The following is a 16860-nucleotide window of genomic DNA, read 5'->3' as shown; positions in this document are numbered from 1 at the left end:
ATATCAACGCTGCACTGCTCAGCTGGCTTACAATTTTGCTCGGGATTTATGTTCTTGTCATGTGCTCGCTTTTTTGTGTGATTTCATCTGGGCTGGAAAGTGTCTTAATTTGGGGAGCACTCCTAACTTCTACAAATCTTCACTTACATGGATATCATGGTAGGACAAAATTTTACATAACTTTCAACAGGCTGTATTTAGTTGGATTTCTTTTGTATTTGTAATAGTACTCATTTTTTATTGTTTACTACCCTAAATATAAGTAAAACTTTGTAAAAATCGAAATTTCACTAAAGAACTGCGGAGCTACACACTTTATCTGCTAGCCAGCCTCACACATGTGATTTGCTTTTGCAGTGATTGTTCTGTCTTGCAACTTTTTGCATCTTATTTAGTGTAATAAACTTATATACTCTAACATTTGGCGCAAAACATATTTGCAAATTTTCACATTTATGGGGGTTCTGGGCTCCTAACCCCGACAAATTGAAAAGGATAACTGTACCATCTTATCTATTACTCTTTTATTCTAGAACTCTGGGAAATTTTTAGCAAATTTGATCTTGATGTTGATAAAAATGTTTGTATCTTGAGGTGCAACACTGATGCATCTGCGGTTGAAGGTTTCTGGGATCAATAGATTGCAATGTCTTCCCTCTGCACTGTCAAGGTGGGTTTTGAGCTTTGCTTCACAGCCCTGATCTTGTTTCTGTGATGTTTTCTCATCCGAGCCTGACTGCGGCAGATTGCTACAACAGGTTGGTTTCTTTTTTGAGACATCTAAAATTTAGTTTTGCTCTACTTAGTTTCTTATTTATTTCTTCTTCTTTGTTTCAACATCCAGGTTGCTGTTGTTTCCGTTAAAATTCTCAATTGTTCATGTTGGCTTGGGTCTATTCATTTTCAAACCAGCTTGGTACAATAAAAGCCTATCCCAGCCACACTGGGAGCAAAGCCTAGGCAGACAGCCAGTCCATTGCAGGGCACACAAAACTGCACTAATGCCTACAAGACCAATCAGAGTCATCTAGTCATCTTCAGGATGTGGCAGAAATACTCACAGGGAGATCCCGCAAACTCCACATGCAGGGACTTGGCAAGGATTCAAATACAAGACCAGAGAGCCATCACTACACTGTCACAACTCTTTTACGTGGTCTTTGCTTATATGTTAAATAATGAGCTCTATCAAAACTCAGAACAAACATAAGGAAATTAATTAGAAAGCAACAGTAACTCTCAAAAGTGTAAAGAAACCGTTACTTTACGTTCATCAACAACATGTCAAAGTCTCCATTTGAATGACAGTCATGGAAGCACGACTCCTCACAAACTGCCGGCTTAAAAGCACATGTGCAATCAATAACTAGAATACATTTCTTTGGACTGTCCGTGCTTGTTGCACACACCACATTTATTTGTTGGTGACTGCTGATGCTCAGTGGGTGGCAGGATGTCCGTGTAGTGTCATCCTGACAGTTGTGACACATTGAGATGAAGAAACGCCTTCGGGGCAGCTCTCCACATCAGTACCGGAGCCTCCAGGTTCCACATCATCCAACTGATGGTCTCCATCACGGTTATCTCTCGATTATAAAAAGAAATCCTGTCCTAGAAAGCAACAGCAAGGCTACGATACGTGATCTTCTTGGAAGACATTGACCCGCGAGAGGAAAGAGACTTGCCATGGTGTGTCTCACGGGAACACAGAACAAGATTCTTGCAAGACACACCCTACTTACAAGCAATACTAGGAAAAAGGAGAGCGGTTGTAAAGGCTTTTAAAAGATCGAACCTCCCCTCCACAATGCGTATATTGCCTGCCTAAGGTAAAGTCATCCCTGATGGAGGATCGCAGGGATCGTGGGAAAGAGGGGTCTTCTCATCGGATTAGCGTTATTTCAGATGTGAAATGGCCAAATGAGAGAATCAGCTTGATGATTGAGGTCTCCAGGACTCTAAACAAATCCAAATCATATTATGTGATATCATCTAATGTGAAATTCTACTCCATACTTCTACAATTTTTATACTGTATTGAAGATTTATTCTGTTCTATGTATTATACTATATTGTATTGACCCCCTTCTTTTTGACACCCACTGCACGCCCAGCCTACCTGGAAAGGGGTCTCCTCTTTGAACTGCCTTTCCCAAGGTTTCTTCGATCTTTTCTGGTCTTCTTAGAGGGTCAAGGCTGGGGGGCTTTCAGGAGGCAGGGCCTGTTTAAGCCCATTGTGGCACTTCTTGTGTGATTTTGGGCTATACAAAAAATAAATTGTATATCTGGTAAACCAAGCACGGGGGTGGGCGAGCGAAGCGAGCAGGGGACAGAGCCCCCTAGTTATCCAAATATCCGAATTGTTTGAAAACATCAGCAGCTTTATGCCTGGATTTTCACAATGACATAACCATGGACTGTCTATTTGTGCCACTATTCTATGGTGATCCACTAGATGGCCACTGCAACAGAGACGTGGTAGCAGAGATCACCAACATGCTGGCTGTGTCTACAGTGGTGGGATACTAAAAGTATCAGTTTTTTCATATGGCGCATCAAGGCTCAAGGACACACGACTAGACTCGTACCTCATATTCAAAGTGTTAAGAAATACTTGGAAACCAAACATGACAGGTTACAACACACAAAGTGGTTTCATTGTAAAATGTAGAAGGACAAATTCATGAAAATACTGAGAAGTCAAGCAAAATGACACCTTTTACTGGCTAACTAAAACTTTTGAGGCAACTCAGGCCCCTTCTTCAGGCAAGATGTAATCAGGAAGAAGAAGAGGCCTGAGTTGCCGCGAACGTTTTAGTTAGTTAAAGGTGTCATTTTGCTTGAATATTCTCACTACATTTATAATGGCTAACACGGTACAACACCCTAGTACTATGAAGATACAGAGAAAGACAACAGACAGGGAAGCAAGCATGTTACAGCCTACAAACTCTGGGGCAACAGATTTAGTTTTTAGAACTTTCCAGAAAGGGAAAATGTTCACAAGTAGCAATTAAATTCAGGATCAAAAAGTTTAAAAAACCCAGTACACCTTAATAAGATTGTGACAGTAAGTACACCAGTGGTTTCTTTCTTGTTTTGAAAAATTACTAAACTCAAAAATTATGGGTGATGGAAAAAATCAGAGTACACTTCCTAAATCTACATGTGTGCGTGAAGAAGTACTTTTAAAACACCCCTAAGATGTTCTGTGACAAATTCTTTGTTGACCTGTCTATAGTCAGTTAAAGGATGGCATGCATTGTGCCATTTTACAGGCGCTCAGAAGGCTGGAAGTGGGATTGCATGGTGAGGCCATTGAGCTGCTTGACGCTGTGAAGAATGATGTGATAGTTCGCTGTACGAGCCTAAACGTAGCGAAGCTCGCTCTCCGTATTCACTGCTTGGTTGTGCAGCATGCACCCACCAAACGACAAACCACCTGGATTGGGACCAGAGTGCAGAGGGTGACACCGCAGCAGACACCCTGGACCAGTGTGAGGTTTTTTTGAGGTGGCTACAGTGCCAGTCCTGCCACCAACCTCCAGGTTTTCCCTGTAAGTTGGAGGATCTGCTTGCAGGGCTGGATGCAGATTAACGTCATACCCATGATGAAGCAATTTCAGGTGAAGGGTCTTGCTCTAGGGCCCTACGGTGTAGAGTCACTTCTAGCGTTTACAGGATTCAGACCTGCAACCTTCGGATTGCTGGCGCACATCCCTAGCCTCAGAGCCAGAGTAGCCTCTATCTTATGACTGGCGGTCTACTGCTAACTTGTATAAACACGCATTGCTATCAGGACTTTATAGCTGCTGTTTCTCAGTATTGTATGTTATTATGTTTTTGAAACCCCCATCAAGACATACTGTGTCTCTGAAGAGGTGAAATACAGTGGATGGATTTCTTCTATCAGTCAATCTTCTCCCCTGACATGTTTCTACAAACACTTTGCATACACCTCTACAAAAGCATAAGCACAGAGTTTCTTCTTGATTGGTCAATTACTCACATGGCCCATCAAACCTCACAAACTCAAGCCAACACTACTCAAATTATTTTGACTTCTCAAAAAACATCAGGAGCACATACGGCACTTGGACTGGGTTGAAATGTATCCCATGCCCATTATGAGCAGTTCAGAAGCCAGGCTAAAATCCCATAGTGTTCGCCTGATCTTAGCAAGCAATGGAAGAATTCAAACATAGTAGCCGGCAGGCAGCGCCATGCAGTGCAGCAGTTAAGGCTTTGGACTTCGGAGCCTAAGATTGCGAGTTCAAATCCTGCTACTAAACATGTGTGACGATGAGCAAGTCACTTCACTTGCCAGTACTCCAGTTGGAAAAATTAAAGAAATTTAACCAATTGTATCTAAAATGCTGTAAGTCACCTTGGATAAAGAGGTCAACCTAAAAATAATGTGTAGAGTGTACAGAGTGAAAAAATATAAGATGTGCCAGGCTCGGATCCATCAAGTGTCTTTCTTCCCCCCCAGTCTTTTGACTCACTGATATGAGACATGGGCAGTATTTTGTGTTTTTCCTTATGTCCCGCAAGTCGGTTGCCCAATTTAAAAAAAAAAACAAAAAACAAAACAATGACTACCTTGGCTCGCCACGTGGGCAAGACACCAGATGGGTATGGGTTTGGGAGAAAATTATTGAAATGGCCCACAAACTGAAACTACTAGCAGCAAATCCCATGTTTAAAGAGACTACATCATGGCACACTGTATAACAGTGGCAGAAAAAGCAGCCAAATAGACTACACTGTAGAGAGAGAGAGAGAGACAGGAAGATTGGATGGAAACCAGAAATTGCAAAGATGTACCTGACAAAAAAAGCAGCCCAGCATGTGTTAGTGGCTCTGGATATAAACTGGAGAAGTAAAATAAAAGCGAGAAAGCGAAAATACACGAGTGAGCCCAATGGTAGTATAGAAGTGTAACATAAAAGACATGTTAGTAAGTGAAGCAGTAGTCAGAGAGACTCGGAGACTAACCTGGTAGTAGAAGGAGGCAGACACTTTTGTTGCTTTTTCTTCAATACCCTTAAAACAGGTTGTTAAGTCCTACCCATAAGCGAGACCCCCATTCAGTGACAAAAATGCTGCTGGCTATCAGATCCCCTTTCTGGCAAAAAAAGCCTGTAAAATGTATTCAACCCTCCTGGAAGTTTACAATTTTTATTATGATATTGATATTACTGAATCACAGTGAATTTCATTTATTGTTTGACACTGATGATCACTCAATTTTTATGTGGATGGCCTTTACAACTGTGCTGTACTCATTCTGTTTCTGAATGATCGGTTTAACTGGACTCCAAGAGATACTCGCTGGCTTGGACATATTTTTGTGTTCGTCTCCCGACTTGTGCTTTTCAACCATGTAGTTGCTAGGTGTCTTATCTTCGTTGAGCAGGTGTGGCTACCAAAGGGTGCACCAGCTTCCCAAACCCAACACAGACAGATGCTAATCCCAAATCCAACACACCACAGGATTAAACTCTTTCCCTTCATTCCCCACAAAGTACTAAAGCACAGTCAAAAAAACAGTACTTTGACTTCTTTCTTTTTCTCTCTCTCTGCGTCTCTCAGCACCACTCCTCTGGCAAGCCTTGTCCCAAGTCCTCCCAACTCTGGCTCATCAATGTGAGGCAGGCAGCTCCTTTTATCTAATCTCCTGGGAGTTTTTTCGGTGAGATGATGCTGCAGCTCTGAAGTACTTCAAGGGGAGGCTGGAGCCCCACTGAATAGGGACTCCCAATTTCTGCAGATCCCTTTGGTGGCTCCCAGGGGACCCAGCAAGGCTGTACCCCAGGACTACAGTACCTGGCAAGCCTTCTGGATGCCCATGCATGGATGCTTGCCTCCATCTAGTGTTCCGGAGAAGATGCCCCATTCACGTTTGCTCCCTTTCCAAGGGCATCCAGGCCGTGTAAGGATCCCTCACACAGGACAGGGCAGGACAGGACATGATACTGACTCACCACAAGCTGGAATTTCCAGATACATTAAATAAATCAGCCACATCCTTATACTACAATCAACAGAAACCCCTTGACTACAGACTGATAATCTCCATTTAACAAATTATTTGACTTTTAAAATCCATCTGTTACAAATATATTGATTTATTGCTTTATATTTGTAATAAATTTAGACCACTTTACAGAGATCTTTGACATTAATGAGGCTTTTTATATTGATTGGTGTCAAAAAAGCCAAAATAAATCCACTGCGATTCAATACTGTATAACAATAAAATGTGAAACATCCTAGGGATGAATGCTTTTCACAGGCATTGTATTACAGGAAAAATGTATAAAGTGAAGTATCTGTAGTTTAATGGATTATGTAAATTGACACGTGATGATTTTAAAGATTTTCAGATAAATTTGTTTCCTATTATATAACTTCAGTTTGTGTACATCTACTTGCATGTCAGTTGAACTAAATTTAAGGCATACAATGAAAACACAATCACTTCTTAGAACATGAGAAATTTGAAAAATGAGAGAAGATCATTCTGTCCATCATCTTCTAAGCTGTCCTGATCTCTCATCTAAATAGTTCTGAAAGGTTATAAAGATTTCTGCCTCAACTACATGTCTTGATAGTTTGCTCCAGAGTCCCACAACTGTACATAAAGAAATGCTTCCTGGCTTCTGTCCTAAATGCACTTCCCCTTATTTCCCACTGCTTTCCTCAAGTATGTGTGGTTCACCCTTAAGCTGAAAGAATTCTGCTGGATTTACTTGATCAATGCCTAAACGAAGTCCAGCACACAGGACTGGTGTATAAGTGTGGTGGACCATGGTTTGAAGAAGATTAGGTGAATTATTGGAATTACATCTTGTAATATTTTTTTAAAATAACATTTTTAATACTGAACATGACACTCTCTTAAACTTGCTTGCACATTTTTTTTTTATTCTTATCACTAGAAACAGCACATTTGTTCAGTACTAAACAACCAAGGCTATGCCAAGTAGCGTCTGAATCCTGTTGCTGTCACTAATGGCCCATCAGCTTGGCATCCTGATAAAGTGCCTCTACTTCTCTACCACAAAAAGCCAGATAGCCTAATACAGCCTGAAAAAATACAAAAATACATCATTTCTTGGCGCACAACATACATTGTTTAAAGTATATATTTTTACTTTATCATACGTTTTCCTATTCACACTCTCTCTCTCACACACACACAAACAAACAAACTTCCTGGGGTGAGGCATACTTTCTGAATTTCATGAAATATACAAATAAAGGACAAGTGGCATGACACACTGATTACATAACTGTCCAGTTTGTTATGCTCCAGTTATTTTAGGTAGCTCAAGAAACATATATAAACTCACCTGAAATTGCATTAAAATGTTTTTACTCATTTGGAATACAAAGAAGATAGCCATTACCAATCTGCAAGGGGAATGGAGAACACACAAGGAGGGACATTAATTGTGCATGGAGCCAAATCTTCTACGCCCGTTTTATGTAATATACTCACCAACTAAATCAAACACCCCAGAAATATTATCATTGGATGGAGAAAAAGCATTCGACATGATTGAATGGAAATACCTTTTTACTCCATTGGAGAAGTTTGGGTTTGGCCCAAACATTTGTGCATGGATTAAATTACTGTATACTAACCCAGAAGCTTCAGTTTGCATCAATAACATTTGCTCAGACTACTTTAAACTAGAACGTGGTACCAGACAAGGATACCCCTTGTCACCACTGCTGTTTGCAATTGCCATTGAACCACTGGCAATACATTGTCGAAATACTGATCAGATAAAGGGGATTAGCAGAGAAGGACTGGAACAGAAAATCTCATTATATGCAGATGACATGGGTACTGTATATATCGGACCCAGAAAATTCTGTGCCTGCAGTCTTAGCAGCACTCACAGAATTTCAAAAGCTCTCTGGTCTCAGGTCTTCAGAATTAATCTGAATAAAAGTGTACTCTTTCCGTGAATTCGCAAGCATATAATATTAGATTAGACACCCTTCCTTTTATCATTGCAGAACAGTTTAAATACCTCGGGGTAAACATCACAAGTAAACATAAAGCTCTTTATCAGCAAAATTTCGCAGTCTACATGGAAAAAATTAAACAAGACTTGCATAGATGGTCAACCTTTCATCTCACACTAGCTGGAAGGATTAACACTGTTAAGATGAATATTCTTCCTAAGCTCCTTTTTTATTTCAAAACATTCCAATATACATTAATAAATCATTCTTTAAGCAATTAGATTCAACAATAACCTCATTTATTTGGAATTCAAAACATCCACGCATCAAAAGAGCGACCCTACAAAGACAAAAGGCAGAAGGCGGCATGGCTCTACCTAACTTCCAGTTTTATTACTGGGCAGCAAATATACAGGCCATAAGAACCTGGACACAAATAGAAGAACATACACAGGCATGGACCGCAATAGAAGTAAAATCCTGCAGTACTTCTTTGTATTCCTTGCTATGTGCTCCAATAAACACACATTATCGACAATACACTAATAACCCAATTGTGCTCCACTCACTCAGAATCTGGAACCAATGTAGAAAGCATTTTAAGACGGAGAAGCTTCTATCTGTGGCACCTCTGCAAGAGAACCACCTCTTTCAACCTTCACAAACATATGCAGTTTTAATATCTGGAAAAATTTGGAATTAACTTGCTTAGAGATCTTTATATAGACAACGTTTTTGCATCCTATGAACAATTACATTCCAAATTTAACATTCCAGCTACACATTTCTTTCACTATCTTCAAATCAGGAACTTTGTTAAACAGAACCTTCCAGATTTTCCTCATCTTGCACCCTATCCATGCTGGAAAAATATTGCTCAATCTCAAGGACTTAGACTCCATCTCTACAATATATAAAATCATTTTACAATCCCTCCCTTTCAAAGATCCAAGAGGACACTGGGAAAATGACCTCTCAATTAATATATCAGAAAAGGAGTGGAAAGTAGCAATGCAGAGAATTCACTCGAGCTCCATATGCGCAAAGCATACAATTATACAACTCAAAATTATATATCGAGCACATCTGTCTTGACTAAAACTCTCAAATGTTTCCAGGGCATGATCCAACCTGCGAACGCTGCAACCAAGCCCCAGCCTCACTAGGTCACATGTTCGGGGCCTGAACCAAATTAACATTATTCTGGACAAAAATGCTTACTTACCTTTCAGACAGCCTTGGACTCACAATCCCTCCTAACCCATTAACAGCTGTGTTTGGGGTTTTTCCAGAGGGGCTTATAGTGGAGAAGGACAAATAAATTGTGATTGCATCCACTACACTTTTGGTACGCAGACTTATTCTGATAAACTGGAAGAACCCAAACTCTCCTTAAGTCAGTGGGAAACTGATGTGTTATACTATTTGAAATTGGAAAAAAATCAAATACTCAGTTAGAGGATCCATACAGACTTTTTCAAAACATGGCAGGATCTAATCAGTAATATTTTAAAATAATCTCATAAAGCACAGAGAATTTATTAATTTAGGTATGTTTACAGGTCTTAAATTTCATGCCGTTTGGCTTGCTCTCTCTCTCAGGGGTGGGGATCGATTTGTTCTTAACTCAATTTTTCTTTTTGTAAAAACTATAGCTATATTAAAATGCTACAGCATGTAAAATCCACAATGTGTCACCTTGTCTGTTCTCCTTTTCTCCAGTGTCAAACTGATGCAGACCATGTAGTTAGCATTCCAACTTCAGTTTATGTACTTGCTCTTTTTTTGTCAACGTAAACAACTGGAGTTTTGAGATTAGCCCTTTATCTTTTTATTTATATGTACTGAAATATATGTATGATTAATAATTAAATTTTTCTGTGAATACTGTGTAGTCGTCTGGGGGAAAGACATAGGAATTCACATTCTGGTAGCAACATACAGTACACTAACCTTGTTAGCGGCAGGTATAGTAGATTTTCCAAGATGAAGAGGATATGCAAATACAGAGACAATGATTCATACCTTGATATCAGCATTCAATGCTGTTATGTGTCAGTAAATGGTTAACTTCTATGTTTACAATATCAATTAGATTTTTGAGTAAGAGGTTAGAGTTATGACAACATTGGCATTTCTAGTGCAGCTATTTAGGAAATTCAAAGGAGGACAAGAAATACAGGAGTGTGACGTGCAAACAGATGAAAAACAAAGATTTGCAAACACCATACCAATTGACGTTGACTACTGTGCTTCCAGTATTAAATACCAAGTAGTATAAATAATGCCAGATATAGTATTTCCTATTTCCACATGACTACACGGAAGGGCCGACCTCAACCCAAACTGCGTAAACTCATCCCAGACAACATCATAACATACCACCACCAAAAACTCAACACAGCATTTCATAAAGACACAGGAGAATCCTTGACATATTCAAATTCTTTAGATTCAGTACACTGTTTATTGCTGCAGGAAGCATTGCCGGGTTCATGTGCTTCTGCACAGGATGTCTCATAGCTCAAAATGCAGTAGTTCACATAGGCTTATAACATTTGATAGTTTAAAAGTGAATAAAATAGGATGAAGCAAAATAGAATATTTTTAATACAGTATGAATAAAAAGCAACAGAAAAATATTTAACAAAATTGTATTTATTTGGTATAAATTTATCTATTACATATTAGGTTTTAATAATGTACATTTTTAATCCATTCTGTGGTGTTCACTACACATATTTTTATATATACTGTATATATATATAAATAACTGTTGAACCTTTTATACACAATGTTTGCGTTAATATTTGTAAAGTTACATACAAGACCTGTTGTTTAAATTTAAGCACTTCTCAGCTTCAAACAGAAGCTTTCAATGTGCACATTATCACCACATACTTTGCTTTAATTCAATATTTTCCATATTGTTGAAAGGTATACATTTTTAATCTTACCATATTGTTACTGTTTACTTATGAGCAGAATATGAATGAAAAACACTGGAAGACTGGCTGTATGTAGCCTGAGATTCCTGCTTTCAGTATTACTAAACATTCATGGTTTTGGCTTTTTTCCTTTAAAAACACATTCTACTGCATAGATGCCCTATTTATAGGGGTACAATCTTTTATAATAGCGTGAATCATCTAAAGTTACCATAACAAATACATTTTACTGGATGTGAAAAAAATAATTTGCTGTGAGCCTGTCCTTTGACATGAAATGAAAAAACTAAATGCATGAAGCCAGTACCCTTAAGCATTACATCAATGCACTGCACCAAAGGTCTGATGCTTGCCATCTAAAGTACCAGGGGGTGAGCCATCCTCCACATCCATTTCTATTCATTGTTATCTGAGAACACAAAAAGATAGAGATGTATTAGGAAAGGATAACAAATAGATATGGCAACTTTCAGTTAAATACAAACTGCAGATCACTGAAATATTGAACAGCATGTGCAACTTGATATAACTTACCTGTCACCGGTAGAATCACATCTTAATAATTCTTTAAAAGTAAAATATACAGTATTGTATAGTCCTGATAAATGACAGTGAGATGCCAGTAGAGAAGCAAGTTTGACTGTACATCTGCCATGACTGCTAAGGTTTACGGAACTTCTATCAAAATATTACAAACATCCCATTTGAACTTTTCATTGCAGTATCTTCAGCACTCAAGGGAACTTGAGGTTCTAATGGCCCGGTGGTCTTTCCAGTGTCCTGGATTGTCAGTTACTAGAAGGTTCACTCCCTGTCTGGTTAAACAAAGAGAGGAGACTCAAAGCAGTCATGGCAAACCTCTAGAAATGTCAAAGTCTATAAGATGCCAGGATTGCACTTAAGCCAAATGGTTTGTAGAATATTCACTGTCTTGTCTTTACAAAAGTCACAGTTAGCAATCAAATCTAAATTAAATGTTAAGAGACAAATTTATGCATAGCAGATGATTGCTGTGTCATATTAGGATTGGGCCAGGTTAAAGTTTTTTTTTTTTTTGTAACTGATGACAAATCAATGACATTTTATGAACTCTTGCAAACACAGTAACTAATTATATGTTATGATTCATCCACATTTAACCAGCACGGATAGAGCTTGATGTTACAGACAAGAGAAAGTCCTAAAGTTTACTTTAAAGAAAAAGAAAAAAAAAAAATTGATTAATTATTATTATTAATTCTCCATTTTGTTGGTTTCTTCCCATAAGTGATACTGGGGCTCTTCACTGTGCAACTTTTTTTTTTTTTTTTAAACCTCAGACTAGCTTCCAAATTTGCCCATTGGTGAGCTGAGGCTAAATGCTCTCTTTTATTAACTGATTAAAGGAATGAAATAGTCATTTAGTCTATGAAGTTCGACTTGTTAGTTAAAGACTAAGATGTTATCTCATCTAGATGAACATTAACTATTTTAACTAAAAGAATTCTGATGATTCAATGTTATCTGACATAGCCAGATTTTGTTGGTCTGGCTGACATTCAAATCCATTTCAGTTGAATTCAAAAACACTTCAGACTGGGAAATTGTTCTTTAGTAAACCATCAGTAACTTTATATGATCAAAATGTATTCAATATAAAAAGCTACAGAAAGTACAGCTGAATCAATTTATGCAATTAACAAACCACTAGTTTAGATAGCTTCACCGGGAGGTGATAAACCAAAGATGCAGTCTTCCTTTTCCCTTATAATGCTGCCAGAACAACAAAAGAGGCAGTTCTTAGAGTTCTACAAAATACAAGTAATTCTAATACACCGTAAATAGAGTACTAGCCATCTGTAAGCACCAGTAACAGCAGCCACAAAAAAGGAAACTCCAAAGCACTGTTTTAACAGGAAGGCACTTTACTTTTTTTTTTAAACCTGAGTTGCACATGATATTACTACACAATGACATACAAGGCCCTATGCAGAAATGCAATCTAAAGTAGAGCACTGAGATTGAAATTCACTCCGACAGCCAAGGTACTTTTCATATTTACAAATTCTATCTTCTACACCAAGCTCTTCTAGAAGGTAATAGAAGCTAACCAGTAAGTAAACTGTTTGGTTAATTTTGTTGCTGGAATATACTTTATATGAAATGTATAAATAAACAATAAAATGTTAGGCTTTACCATAATAAATTAAGGAAGATTAAGGAAAGGAGAGAAATGGAAAATATAGTATATTAAAGATTGTTGTTATAGTGAGTCAGAGACAGACTGACAAACTCAGCACAATTTGGTGTTTCAAGGGTCTCAAAGTATAAAAACAGATTAGGTCATGCTTACAGTAGGCTTCTGGCACAGCATCAAACACGCACATTAATGCCAGTGTCTGTAAAGACCCATCATTACATACTCCCCAGCCAAGTTAACTACTTACAAAAGATATTAATGCAAAATGGGAAATCCCCCATTATAGCACAAAGACATTAAGTCTACAGATTGTGTTGTTTTATGTATTTGTGCTAGCTCCAATACACGTATTAAATCAGTTTTGTTGCCTTTACATCACATGAACATTCCTCGTTTCTTTATCTGTAAGATCATGCTCTCCCTATACATCTTTGTGGGGTTTTCTGAGAGTACCCCAGTTTTCTTCCTACATTCCTGAGTGTGCATACTAGATGAATTGGTCACTTTAAATTGTCCCAGTTTTAATGATTGTGCTCTGTGACACACTAATGCCCTATTTAGGGCTAACTTCGGCCTTGTTCCCAGTAATAGTAAAATAAAAAACAAGTGTACAGAAAATAGATGGAGCAATGTGTGTATGTATACAGTACACACAAATACACACAAAAACAGATGTCCTGTTCAGCTTTTAGTCAACTGGTTGTGTATGGAAGATAATACAAATGTGACACACCAGTTTTTATCCAAACTGTACAGAATGTTCAAAATAGGAATACTGAACAATGAATAAGAATAACTATGCTTTGATTTCCAGAATGACCCCTACCTTTTAAAGGCCATTTAGCACCATATTTCTTCCAAACACACCAAAAGCTGTCATAATGGACAATCATTTCATTCTGGACTCCACCATAGAGCTGAAATATCTTGCATTCATATTACATGTTGAACCATCTTCTGCCCTTCCCCTCCTTGACTTTAGTACTGCTTTTGACTTACAATGATACAATTCCAAGGTTAATTCTAGAAGATAACCTGTCACTGTATGAATTTAGCCTTCTTTATTTTTAGTTCTTGCACATTTTTGTTCGACATGAATATACAGTACCTTCACTGGTTCCCCTGAATAACTGAATGTACAAGTTTTCATACAGACAACACCTAGGCTCTATATGATCATGACCTCACCACTCAACATCAGCATTTGGAGGTTTGCATGTTTTCCCCAATTAATACTAATAAAACAGTAAAAAAGGTAATAAATGTTGATTCCTTCTGAATGAATTATGAAATCTGTCAACCAATACCATCATTCTTTATTAGGAGTCCTGAAGTTGTAGGAGACAGTATCCAAAAAATTTGATTCACTCATTTCTGAATGGATGGGCGGCATGGTGGCGCAGTGGTAGCGCTGCTGCCTCGCAGTAAGGAGACCCGGGTTCACTTACTAGGTCCTCCATGTGTGGAGTTTGCATGTTCTCCCCGTGTCTGCATGGTTTTCCTTCGGGTCGTCAAGTTTCCTCCTACAGTCCAAAGACATGCAGGTCAGGTGCACTGGCGATCCTAAATTGTCCCTAGTGTGTGCTTGGGGTGTGTGTGTGTGTGCCCTGCGGTGGGCTGGTGCCCTGCCTGGGATTTGTTCCTGCCTTGCGCCCTGTGTTGAATGGTTTTGGCTCCAGCAGACCCCTGTGACCCTGTGTTAGGATATAGCGGGTTGGATAATGTTTGACTGACTGAACATGCAAACTCCACGCAGGGAGGACCCGGGAAGCGAACCCAGGTCTCCTTATGTTCACAAAGGTTTTTTTTTTTTATTTTTCTAAATAAATCCATTATGTGGAAATATTTTTGTGCAGCTAATAGGTGTTGAGATAGAGAATGTTTGTTCTTGGTACTGAAAAAGTGAAAGTGAAAATAATTCTGTTCAAATTTGAATTTCAAGATTCAAGAGTATTTATTGTCATTTCATCCATATACAGTAGTACAGCATACAGTGAAACGAAACAACGTTCCTCCAGGACCATGGTGCTACATGGAACACAGGACAATGAAGAATCCACAACACAACATAAAAACACATAATATACAACAAGGTGCATGTGAGTCAAATGTGCAAACATGTGCAACATTGCACAGCAGAACACATATATCAGATATCAGACTGGTCCATGAGTGTTCAGGAATCTGACTGCTAGGGGGAAAATACTTTTACACATTCTGGTGGTAAGGGCCCCGAATGCTTAATCACAAAATGCGACCATGTGGTGAACCACTTAAATAGACTCCAAGAGCCACCAGTTAAGTATCACTGTTCTATGCAGTATACCTCACACAGCAAATCAACTAAACGCCAAGTACAAGAGTGGTACCTAAAGAGCCATCTCAGAACTAACAACATACTGTTGGGGTAATAAGTACAGTACAACAATGACTCAAATCATCTCCTATCAGCACAAAGAAACAAAAAGAAGAAGATACTGCTATATTTGTAATTTGGTTGAGTAATGCAAACACTGGAAATTAAGAGATTCAAAAAACCAGGCTCTTCAAATCTCATTTTCTGACGATCAGCCTGGATCCGATGAAAATTCCAAAATGTTGTTGATGTAATCTGCTAGTATCAACAATACATGTGGAAGGTGTCAGTGTTAAGTGTCTCAGATCTTTTATTAATGACACAAAGAATTCCTTGATAACAGTATATCAACAATTGAATGCCACAATATATCAGAACATCATTGCTGATCAGGTACAGTCCTAATTACAGCAAAATGGGCATTTTCAGCAAGGCTACACATGTCCTGGAATAATTCTAGATGAATGCAGTAACCTCATTAGTAAGCACACTTCAATCTTAATGTACTTGTGTGATATATGATGCATTGTACTATCCACTACCAGCTAATAAACATTTACTACAGGAGCAGCCATGGCCATATGTTGTTGAGTCAATGCCTGAACAAATTCATGAGACAGGCACCCACACACTACAACCTAGCCACACCAAAATAAAGTTGCCACTCACTACGTATTTTGGCCAGGTGCCAGGTCATTTAGAGACTATATACTAGTGTTGATATATTCTGGATTATTACTTTGTATGACAGAAATTGTTCTTAACAGGTCCAGCAGCACTCATTTTCATATGGCACTTGAACCTCTGTGCATTCTGCTGGAGATAAAAAGTAGTCAGTGGTAAAAAGGTCAATGGCAATTAGTTTCTTTTATGATTTGATGAGAGATAAAGCAGCGTTTAATTTTTCATTGCTTCCAAACCCAACTTCTAATTTAAAAGTGGCAGAGATTTTCATGTCGCTCTCTAGTATCATACCATCAAGTGCTAAGCAAAGAAGGCAAGGCACTTCTGTGTCCAGCCTAATTTGGGCATTGTGCTCAATAGATAAAAGAAACACATTCAAGTAATTACTTGAAATTACAGTTCAGGGGTGAACCAAAGAAAATAAGGAAACTAATTATGAGATGAACAAGTGAAAATTTAAGGTTAATTTACAACAATAAATACAGCCATTTTTGAAAACCTTAATAAAAAGGGTGGAAGATTAATCTAAATTAAAAGTTAAAGGGAAGGAGCTGAGCGATGTATGCATAGATATTTAGCTAAGAGGCTTAAACTACACAATAGAAGACAAAAAGTGGGTAAGTATAATCATAAGCACAGGCATAAAGAGTTGCCGTACCACAGGGTGTTGAACTTAAAAACTGGGTCAATATTTATTGAAAAGAAAGTAT

At 38.3% G+C, this 16860-nt stretch overlaps 1 protein-coding gene across 5 annotated transcripts in view; it reads right to left on the bottom strand.

The window, feature by feature from the left end:
- Window positions 1-10621: 10621 nt before the first annotated feature.
- Window positions 10622-16860, bottom strand: part of nek1 (NIMA-related kinase 1) — a 225527-nt gene continuing 219288 nt past the window's right edge. For all 5 annotated transcript variants that reach the window (XM_039751159.1, XM_039751160.1, XM_039751162.1 and 2 more), the window contains one exon: window positions 10622-11340. In XM_039751159.1, coding sequence (XP_039607093.1) covers window positions 11327-11340 — 14 coding nt within the window. In that variant the 3' untranslated portion in view covers window positions 10622-11326. The remainder of the gene's footprint in view (window positions 11341-16860) is intronic.

Source organism: Polypterus senegalus, chromosome 4 (assembly GCF_016835505.1).
Source record: "Polypterus senegalus isolate Bchr_013 chromosome 4, ASM1683550v1, whole genome shotgun sequence".
Classification (NCBI taxonomy): domain Eukaryota; kingdom Metazoa; phylum Chordata; class Cladistia; order Polypteriformes; family Polypteridae; genus Polypterus; species Polypterus senegalus.
Note: the sequence above shows the minus strand (reverse complement) of the source record. Positions and strands in the feature narration are given on the sequence as shown.